At 37.3% G+C, this 11,239-nt stretch overlaps 1 protein-coding gene across 2 annotated transcripts; it reads left to right on the forward strand.

Annotated features, from left to right (window-relative positions):
• Positions 1-2,983: 2,983 nt before the first annotated feature.
• LOC306874917 (uncharacterized protein) lies at positions 2,984-5,583 on the forward strand. Of its 2 annotated transcripts, XM_079425249.1 has the most exons (5): positions 2,984-3,168; positions 3,562-3,897; positions 4,120-4,461; positions 4,852-4,976; positions 5,395-5,583. In XM_079425249.1, exons 1-5 carry the CDS (start codon positions 3,117-3,119, stop codon positions 5,467-5,469), a joined length of 930 nt encoding a protein of 309 aa, XP_079281375.1. In that variant the 5' UTR covers positions 2,984-3,116; the 3' UTR covers positions 5,470-5,583. The 2 variants fall into 2 exon arrangements, with proteins under 2 accessions (XP_079281375.1, XP_079281374.1); XM_079425248.1 differs by lacking the exon at positions 2,984-3,168 and having other exon boundaries at positions 3,351-3,897.
• The last annotated feature ends 5,656 nt before the right edge of the window (positions 5,584-11,239 follow it).

Genomic DNA, 11,239 nt, shown 5'->3' on the forward strand with positions numbered 1-11,239 from the left:
CTCTTAACTACAAAGAGTCAGACTAATACCACTGGTGTTCATCTTCACTCAACCCTGGAATTCACCATCATGGAAAGGACCTCGCTCAGACATTTCTCTCTCCCTGCTCCCGGCAGTCTGCATCTTCATCTGTGGATCGCAGCCTGCAGATCCACTGCGGCCCACAGGGCCAACAGGCCCCACTTTACACCCAGCCATGTGCTTACTTAGGAGAGAGGACTCTCTCAACCCCAACAGAGTCAAGAACAACCTCGGAGTTAAAAGAGATTGCAACTTCAGCCATTGAATGGAACCATCCAGACCTTCTTCAGAGGCTTCACGAGACTCTCGTTCCACAGCTAAGTCAAATGTAAATTCGGCTTTATCAAGCTAATTTTATTAACTTATCCAAATATTATACAACACTTACACACAATAATAATGATAACCAATAACTAATTACACTACTTCTTTTTTTTTCCTAAAAATGACACATTTGAGTAAAATAAGCAAAATGTAATTTTTGTCATGTGACAGCTATATGTGAATATACACTAGTTAAACAAATGCAGTTGATGTGAACACATCAATTTTCAGTCAAGCAATGAAAAAATATTTATATTTACTGACAACAATAAGAAACATCAATAAAATAATGAATAAAAGCATCACAATAAATACATACATATACAAGTCAACAACAGATAAAACAAAGCTTCCTTCAAACTTATTGTTCTAACAATCATGTATTTACAGACAGTGAACCCACATCCTACTGCCATCTCAACACAGCTGAGCCAGTTCTGCTGCTGCGCTGTGCTTCACAATCTTGATCTTCTCAATGGGGACATCGTTGAGCCAGAGGATGAGGAAGACCACGATGACACCCCTGAACCACACAACTTTGAGGCAAGAGCAGGAGAAAATGTGTGCCAGTGTGTCTGCTCCAAACATTCACGTGCCTGTTCTACATTAGCACAACTACCTGTAAAACATTTTACAATTCATGTTGTCAGCTTTCCATGTCTTGCCAAATTTTATTTCATGTTTACAATTGCATATACATTTTTGTTGTAGCTTTATTTCTTTTGTAGTGAGCTAAACCAGTGAACTGGTAAGCAAACGGTTACTGGTTCTCAACCACCAGTGTGTCTTTGATTAAGGCTCTTTTCTCCAAGTCCCTGAAATAGGAGCACTATAAATAACTTTGGATAAAAGCTTCATGACATTTTTATAATGATGCTTTTTAAAGCTTCTGAAAGTCAGGCTTCATTGTATGAACAGAAACCAGCTGAACAATCCTCAGTGTCTTTTGTTCTTGTGGGCCGCGCGGGCCATTCGTCTGGGCCGATGGAAGGATACCCTATACGTACATTTACTACAATTCATTTTTTATATATATTTAAGCAAAGGGCCGGCCCATATTGTACAGCGGCCCACTGGGAAAACTCCCGGTGCTCCATATGGCCAGTCCGCCACTGCACTGGACCATTTCCAGGATGCTGATGTGGACTCTCCGTCCTCAGTGCTCCGCTCACACCAGTCTGCAGACATTTCAGATCATACAAAAATGCACAAACACAATACAAAAGCAGCCATTTTAACAGCACGGCGTCATTTGAATTCTGTATTAGAAGTAACAAAATTATCATACTTTATTTTTATTTCAGGTTTCCCCCCTTTTTTCTCTCACATTGTCTTGCAGGTCCCGCTCCACCACAGAAGATCTGCAGTAAAGGCACGGGAATCAAGAATAAGAAAAGAGCTATAATAACTTTGTTTGAAATTACAATAATTAAAATAACCTACAACTTAAGATTTCAAAGATGTTTAATTCATTTCATTAGTATACTCACTGAGAGCCTTTGATGGCAGCATTCCTTCACCAGTCACTCTTCACTGGATAAACACACGCGTGTCTTATCTGTCCCTGTAAAATCCAGACAAGAGTCAGTCACCTCTGTGATTTATCTGCTCAGTGCTGCATTAACATGTTGAGGTAGATGTCTTCCTAGCACACAATAGGCTACCTCAGATTTTAGGCAGAAATCGAGGTCAGGGTAATGATTATGAAACACTTGTTTCCTCTCGCCTGTCTATCCTGTGACAGACAAAAAGAAGGAAAATACTACCAAGTAGGCTATAAAAGCAAACTCTGTCGACGAGTTTCTAAAAATTCATCATGGAATGTATAATTATACCAACATCGAAGCGACAGGTTATTATGGCATGAGGGTAATATAGGAAACTCTGAGAAATGGAAACTCTGGAGTGGATTAGTGATGAGTGAACCAGAAGAGCCGACTCCCATCGGGAGAGCCGAATCTTCAGCCGAAACCTTCTATTTAGCCCAATTTAGCAATTGTGAATGGTTTGTGTGTGAGTAAGCATTTTTTTTATTTACCGGTTTTTTTACACCTGCGGCTAATCACATGGGAGGACTAGGGTCACACCATTATTTGAAAGAAGGAAGGGGACACAAGCTCCGAAGATAGTCAGAGAGAGGCGGGGGAGCCGGATTTGTTATTAAGCACAGCATTGTTGCAACATCGATCCCCTCAGAGACAGTCATCTCTGGGATTATTTGTCATGTTTTTTGAGAAGAGAAATCGCATCAGCCCATCCAATTCCAACCTGCACTAAAGACTAAAGTATCTCTTGCTTTTATTTATTTGATTTGTTTGCTGTCCGCGTTCAATTGCTCAATTAAAGTGTTATTAAAATGTGAAATAATACGTGTATTTTTATTTTTTGTAAGAAAAGATGCTTAAAAATAAGGCTTTTATGAAAACGCTGAATAATAATTTTAAAAAAATACTTACCAACACACAAACCATTCACAATTGCAAAATTGGGGTAAAATATAAGGCTCCGGGCGATACTCAACGAAGAGCCATTTGGGAGCCGAGTCAAAAGAGCCGACTCTTTGAGTGGATTTAGCGCTTTAAAAAAAAATTGGCACTTTGCTCACATACCGTGCATTCCCTGCTAGAGGACCACCTCATACCCCACAGGGAAGCTCCTGGATTGTTACTTTCACTTTAAACAGCTAAAATTGCGTCCCTCTTAAAGTGGACGAACAGGACGCTTTTGTGAACCAGAATCTGTATTCATATTCTGAGGGGAAAGTTGTGAAAATGAAGCTTCTCGTTCATTTGGTTGCAGGAATCTTGTTTTTACTCGACCACGGTAAGATCTTTTGTTACAATAGCCTAACTCTCCCGAATCTGAGTTCTGTGACCACAGGTATATAGTCTCTGTATGGCAGATTGTGGTTAAGGTGAGAACAACGCTTAGAAAGAGAAATGCAGTCGACCTTGTAAGTAATCAGGCCAATATAAAAACGTGGCATGGCATCATATGGTCATTAAATGTTGATATTATTAGATCAAATGTAGCCTAAATTCATTAAGCTTATAGCCTATAAACAATATTTTGTAGAAAACATCAGAACAGCATTTTTTTTTTTTTTTATTATGAATCCAGGCATGCTTCTCTACTCAAAATCGTATGTAGACAAAACATTTTCACAGCAATATTGTTGCAGTATTGTTTGGTTTATTTTATTTCATTTTTCTTCAGTTGCATCTGGTGTTGGATCAGGTGGAGTGTCGGTGTTTGTGACGGAGGGCGATTCAGTCATTTTTCACACTGGTGTTGAAACAAAGCAACAAGAAGATATTAAATGGTATTTCAAAAGCACTCGCATCGCTCAAATCAATGGAGCGCTCAGTTTTATCTGTACAGATGTTCAGTGTAATGCAGGTACTGAGAGATTCAGAGACAGACTGAAGTTGGACAATCAGACTGGATCTCTGACCATCACAGACATCAGAAACACAGACTCTGGACTTTATGAACTAAAGATCATCAGCAGCAGCAGCGGCAGTGACAAAATCTTCCGTGTTATTGTCAGTGGTGAGTCATTAATGATTTTTTTTTCTTTCTTAAAAGGCTGTAGCTGAGCTCAGATGGAGATGACAACGTCTAATCATCTTTGACCAGCTGATAAGTATGTGTTTATAAGCACAAGCCATGCATATTAAAAAAAGAAAGGGCTTTAATCTTTCCAGTTCTTTCAAGTTGTGGAGTTTGTTATTATTTTCAGCAGAAAGATGCAGCTGTTGGTTTGTGCTTCAGGTGTTCTTGCTGCTGAACAAGAGGAAGTGAAGAGAAACGAGGGGGAATCTGTCACTTTAGGTTCTGGTGAAATGAGAAAACCAAATGATGTGATGACATGGTTTTTTAATGACACTCTCATCGCTCAAATTACTGGTGATCCCAATAACACCTGTGCAGATGTTCAGTGTAACAATGACACTGAGAGATTCAGAGACAGACTGAAGGTGAATCAGACTGAATCCCTGACCATCACAGAGACCAGAACCACAGACTCTGGACTTTATAAACTGCAGATCATCATCGGCAGCAGCAGCAGTTTCAGTATCACCAGCGTAAAGAGATTCAGTCTTACTGTCTCTAGTGAGTATATAATTCAGTCATTCAACAAATTAAAAAAAAAAAATATATAATTAAATATTTTTGAATCAACTTAATAACTGGTTGTGGACTGTTTAAAAAAGCAAGTTTGGACTCAGCAACACGTGACTAATATTAGTAACATGTAAAGTGCATAATATCAGTCATTTTTTCCTGTGACTATTGTTTTCTGAATACAGTTTCCTGACGAGATCCCAAAGATATGACGTTTAACTGCTGTTGCTAAAACAACAGTTGGCACCATTTATCAGTTAAATCAATGCCATACATTTTTTGAGCAAAGTAGAAAAATAAAAAGTATATTTTTAAATGCTGGATGGATAAGCCCATCACTCTATAGTAGTAATTACCATCTGTATTTAACTGTTTCAGGTTCAGGGTTGTCTTTGGCTGCTGTAGCAGTAACTGTTGCTGCTATTGTTTTGCTTGTGGCTGCTGCTCTAATTGTTGGTTTGACTTACTGTTGCCGAAGGAGATATAAAAGAGCACCACAGAATGTAAGTATTTCATACAACTGACTATTCACTGAGGGAACAAAAACTTTAAAAGAACAATGGTTCTCATAATAATGTTCATAATGTAGGGTGTAACGTTAATGTACAATGTGAATACGTTTTTGTCCTTTATTGCCACAAAAGCAGATATTCACCAGTGATGTATTGTCAGAATCTCGCAAACAAACTAAAAATGTTTAGAGCAAGTGTCAATGCCAATACAACAGTTCAAGCATAGATGTGCTATTGAAATCACAATACTTCAAATATGTATTACTGTAATACACAGAAGATGACAGCTTGATGCAGTTTTAGGCACTGTTTTAAATATTTACGGAAAGCAAAAAAAATATATAAAAATGTTGTTTGTGTACCTGACACATCAGTTACTTTTACCATTTATGATTTTATTTTTTTACAGGAGAATGATGTTAAGGACATTGCTTTGAGGGACACAAGGACATCCTTAAATCAGATTCCGGACAAGGCTGCCTAAAAAACTATGTAACATATTTCATAATTTTGATACTATCATGAGTCCAGGATTTCAATTTAAAAATAATTTAGAAAATATATATATATTTTTTTTTAATGAATTAAAATAGTCTTAAATAGTATATGAGCTGTAATCAGCAAGTGCTTTGTTTTTCACTATATGCTATTATCAAAGCTGCTGAAGTGTTCTAGTCGGGAATGAGCGATTATTTCTTTCTTATCTTTTGCACAGCGACATAACACATATCCGTTATGAGAAGTTATTTTGTCTTGTCTGTTCACATCCTCTTATAACAGAGACAATGACTGAGTTTTCCACAATTACCTCATTATACAAAAATGTCACTCCTCAGACAGTCTTATAGTGATAATCATGTTTCTACTTTTTTTTTTGACTGAAATTATTACGTTACTAATGTGTAAGGCCTAGCCGAATAGCATCTGAATAGCATTGCTTTATATATGTCCACCAGCTACACTGGAACCAAAACAAGCCTTAGAGATGCCTGGAAGTTTTGCTGAGAGTATTTATGATGTCCAGTGCCTGTAACCGGATGCTGTGTTAAATTATGTTTCTCTGGAGTTATGTGATGTTTGTCCCTTGTTTTTTTTTTGTTTTTTTTGTCTGGAGCTCATTTTAAATGTAAATAGCTTTAATAGAGATTTATTATTATGTTTATTCATGTCAGATAAATATTTCTTAGTCATTTATGCAAGTTTTTGTTGTTGTTGTTTTTTAACCATGAATCAATAAGAACTGGACACAAATGTCACACACTGGTGACACCTACTGGCCAGAATGGTGTAAATGCAGTAAAAACAGACTAAACGTGCACTAAAACACCTTTACAACCAATTGCAAGCATTTTATTGAAAATGCATTCGTAAATTAAATAGTTACTACTTTTTCTTTCTTCATTTTTGTTGTTTTTGTCCAATGGATAATAAATGGATTGGTATGGACATTGCATTTTATTTTCAATCTGTTCAAGAAACAAGTCCATAAAATCAAATGGTCTAAAAATAAAACAAACTCACACCTACACACTGTTTTTTTTTGGGACATTTTCATGCACCGGATCCATCTTTGATTTCTGTAAGAAAACACAAGCTCAGTTGGAACCTGCGAATGCGACAGTTCAAAGCTAATAATAGAATTTTGCTTCAAATTCACTCAAAGTAGAAATCAATTCCACTATGTTGAACAGAAAAAAAGTTTTCTATCATAATTTATTTGACAATGTTTATCTGAATGTCTGATTATTTCACATTGTCACTGTAGCATCAACACCGAAGCACAAGAAGAGCAGCTTGAGGAAATGACATTACAGCCTATATTAAAGTCATATACATCACATGACTTTTTAAACAGATGAATGAGCGAACAGATGCACGGTTGTGAGTGTTTGAAACAGATTTCAGGTTTTAGTAAGGCAGAGGAACAGAAATATAACATTTAGTTTTTTCTTTCCAACTCATCAGCTGCAATAATATTAAAAGTATAAGTTCTGAAGGTTTGTCACGACAGCGTTTGCATGGAGAACAACTGCAACTACAAAGATATTTAAATGTTAAAATAGGGGTCTCATGGAAAAAGGTTGGGATCCTCTACACTAGACCACTCTATGAATTGCCAGTGATCTAGCCATCAAATAAATAATCCGGTGTAGACACAGCCTTGCTTTTCATAGGTTGAGCTTGATCAAAACATTTTGTTTCTTTGCACACAAAATGTATTTTCATAGCTTCATAACATTACATCTGAACCACTGATGTCACATGGACTATTTTAATGATGTCCTTACTACCTGTCTGGGCCTTGAACAATATCTATATTTGTGTTCCTGTTACGGTGCAACTGAGGGAGGCGTGCTGATCCATATGCAGAGCTTCATTTAAAGACGTGATCATAAAACAGGCAAGGGTCAGACAATAGCAAACAGGTATGTTGTAGGCAAGACGAAAAGAGTAATTCAAAGACAGGCATGGATCAATCGACTGCGAACCTAATCCAGTGGGTGAGGCAAACGAGTAATCCAAGAACAAACAATAGTCCTGGCAAGGTGCAAACATAGTCAGAAACAGCATAGATAAAGAGTAATCCAAGACAGGCAGATGATCAGGAAAGCAAGCAATCAGGCAACACGACATGAATAGACTTTGACTAGAAGTAGGAACCAAGACAGGGAACTGGCTCTGTAAAGTAGCTATCAGCTAGCATAGCAATATATGCTTACAATACTCGGACCTCGTATATAAAGTGTGTGTGATTGCCTGCAGGTGAGACTGCAATCACTGCAGTGGAGCATGGGAAATTTAGTCCAGGGTGATGTGTAACAGTTTGTGTAGTGTAAGAGTCAGTGTAATCAGAAGGCAACCTCTGGTGGCGAGCAGACGGAAGACCACGGGCAGGATTCATAACAGCTGAACTAAGGTCTTAGGGGTTTGGAACGACATAAGGGTGAGTAATTAGTGACAGAATTTTCATTTTTGGGTGAACTATGCCTTTAAGAGAGAACATACACTATTGTTTACAAACAGATCCATATCTTTAAAATGCTGGGCCAAATGCCAGCTTTCCCCATTGTTCAGGTGCTCATGTACAGGCTATTTCCAAGTTGGATAAACTATTTTTAGAGAAGGAGGGGCAACGTGTCTACACAGTGAATAAGCTTTAGGCAGTCTAACTGACTGCAAATCAGTCATGAATGATCATGTTTTGTATTGTTGGTGTACACAATTCTGAATCAGTTCTGTCTTCCTCCTGTGTCGTGACTACACTAATGAGTTCATTTCATATAAGTTGTTGGAATATTCAGGGTCTTCACTCTTCGAATTTTGGTCCTAAAAGCAAAGACCCAGTTTTTCTGAAAAATAACAAAGATGCTGACATTATCATTCTCACTGAAACCTGGTGTCGAAAGGATGCGCTTACCTACTGTCCCTCAGGCTACTATGAAGTAATTGTACCCTCAGTTAAATTAAGTACAGTCCACCGTTGGAGAGACTCGGGAGGAATTTTGGTGTGGTTCAGAGAAGCTCTGGCCAAACACATTTCTATTATTACACTAAGTAAATTTCATTGTTGGTTAAAACTAAACAATCAAATTGGCATTTCAACCACTGACACTTATCTTTGTGCCATCTACATTCCTCCAGCAGAATCCCCTTACCATGATGAGGAATATCTGAACAACATCCACACAGAGATCAGCCGTTTCCAGGCCCAGGGAAATGTGCTGCTGTGTGGAGAATTTAACGCAAGAACTGGATCTGAACTTGATAACATATATCCAAAGGGCAATGAACATGTCTTTGGCCCAAAACCCCCTGAGTCTCACAAAAAACCTCCCACCAAGAAACAATCTTGACCAAACTGTAAATAAAAACGGTAGAGAATTAGTGCAGCTCTGCCGAGCCTCAGGCCTGTACATACTTAATGGCAGGATCAGAGGGGACTCTTTAGGGAGGTTCACGTGTTGTTCAGGTCTTGGAGCTAGTGTAGTGGACTATACCATCACTGACATGGACTCCTCCTCCTTCAGTGCATTCACTGTCAAACAACAAACTCCACTTTCTGACCATAACCAAACTAACATTTATATTAAAACACATCACTCACTAACACAAAACATACCCGAAACCTGTCAAATGTATCAAATCCAACCAGGATACAGATGGGCTTCAGACAGCACAGACAAATTTATTGAAGCCCTCAAAGAAATGAAAAATCTAATCACTACATTTATTAACAAAACAAAATTGAAACAACTAAAGATGGTGTTAATTTGACTATAAATGAAATAAATTACATATATAAAAAAACAGCTTGCAAAACTGAGTTGAAAAAGAAAATATATTTTTTTGTAAAAATACATCAAAAGATGAAAAATGGTTTGACTGCAAAACATTAAGAAAACAACTTAGAAAATGATCAAATATGAAAAATAAAGAACCAAACAACGCTGACATAAGAACTGAATACTGTTCAAAAATAAAACAATACAAAGACACAATCAGAGCAAAAAAGAAACACCATCTGACCAAAAGCTTAAAGAAATAGAACATTCAATAAATCATAATCAGTTCTGGGATATGTGGAATAATCTGAACACAACAAAACCACAAGACTTGCCAATACAAGATAGAAACATTTGGACAAAATATTTTGAAAATGTATATGAAGAAATCCCTCCAAAACAACTCGTTAACAATTCTGATCAAATCAAATAAAGTCTACAAACTTATGAAAACATAATTAAAAATAATCAAAACTCTCTGACTTCCCAATTACACATGAAGAATTGAGGAAAAAGCCAAAAATGTAAGAAATCTTGTGGCCCTGACAACATTCTGGGTGAAATGCACGTGCAATGGATGATGTGCTCAGAAAGGGGGCTCCCACCCCATACGTCTGCCACCTTCACATACGGCTGAGGAATGTTGAATCCCAGACTGTAGAAGTTAAGGTTTGGGAAATAGACAGCTATGTTTCTGTTCCACTGCCACAGCCAGATATAAGTGCATGTGTAATTGCTAGAGTGAAGGGCTTTGGTAACCACTTGAAGGGTGGCCCAGGCCAGAAGAGTCTATATTGGGCTACACAGGCTCCTGGTGGGGCTGGAACAAACCAACAGATGTGGAAAAATCTTAGCAAGCGGCTTCAGTATCAGCATTTTCTCCAGAAAAGCTGTGTGTGTGAGAGTGTAATTGTTATGACATTCAGATGATTAACTGATATGTCGGCTAGTTATTGTGCAACAAAAGCCAGCTGATAAACAAGTCATTTAACGTGTGTCTAAAATCCACTGACAACTTTGTTAATGACGCCTATACATTTTCTGTTGTCATACTTTTGTTTAGTTAATTTTGAGTAAATGATTGTTAGAAAAATACTTTATTAATTTTTTTTTTTTGGGGGGGGGGGGGGGGGGGGGGATCTCCCTCCATGACCAAACACACCTGATGAACATATTTTACACAGATTAATACACTTATTGGTTTATAAATCCTGAAATCAGTTTGTAACTTTTACAGAAAAAAAAGAAAGTCGACTTACTGAATCAGTAATTTGACTTTTAACATGTTTTGTCTGCTTGTAGAGTAAAATAAAAATGTTGCACACAGTTCATTACAGCCAAGTAAAAGTAGTTTAACTCTGCTGGACACTTTCAATAGTTTCATATTTATCTCATTATAACAGGCTTACTGAAAAGAGACCAGAATCGAGAGTAGACCTCGCAATAATATGTGTGAATTTTCAAATGCAAATCCTTTCATTATTTCGAACAGAATCATTTTCCTTTTTTTCTCTCTCTCTCTCTGAAATGGAAATAAATGCAGTTTAAAAATGCATTCATAACTTACCAATCAGACAACACACACAGAACAAAAGGAACGCTTTGTGTGAAACATTTTCTTCAGTAGTTCAGCTAAAACTCAGATAAAGACTATCTGCTGATACTGAACCTGGTGGTTGAATCTTCCCACGACAAAGTTTGACCACCCTACTAGTTAATACGCACACTAGTTTACACACGTTTTACGCATGTTTACACATTTTACAGTATGACTTGTAAGCCTTAACGGTCAAAAACAATCTGGAAAACATTTGTTAAAAATGTAACTGATGGTTATTTGACTGTGGCAAATATGAACAAGTAGAAAATTGGATTTGTCAAACTAAATTTAATGAAAGATAAATCTAATGGATTATTCATCCATGCAACAGCTTTTGCACCATTTGTTCTGAGAGTGTGATGTGAGGCATG

Source organism: Barbus barbus (genome assembly GCF_936440315.1).
Source record: "Barbus barbus genome assembly, chromosome: 9".
Lineage (NCBI taxonomy): Eukaryota > Metazoa > Chordata > Actinopteri > Cypriniformes > Cyprinidae > Barbus > Barbus barbus.

Coding starts and splice junctions, on each gene's coding strand:
- LOC306874917 (XM_079425248.1), top strand. CDS start 3,456: ATGAATCCAGGCATGCTTCTCTACTCAAAATCGTATGTAGACAAAACA. Junction 3,898..4,119: donor CTTCCGTGTTATTGTCAGTG/GTGAGTCATTAA, acceptor TTTGTGCTTCAG/GTGTTCTTGCTGCTGAACAA. Junction 4,462..4,851: donor ATTCAGTCTTACTGTCTCTA/GTGAGTATATAA, acceptor TAACTGTTTCAG/GTTCAGGGTTGTCTTTGGCT.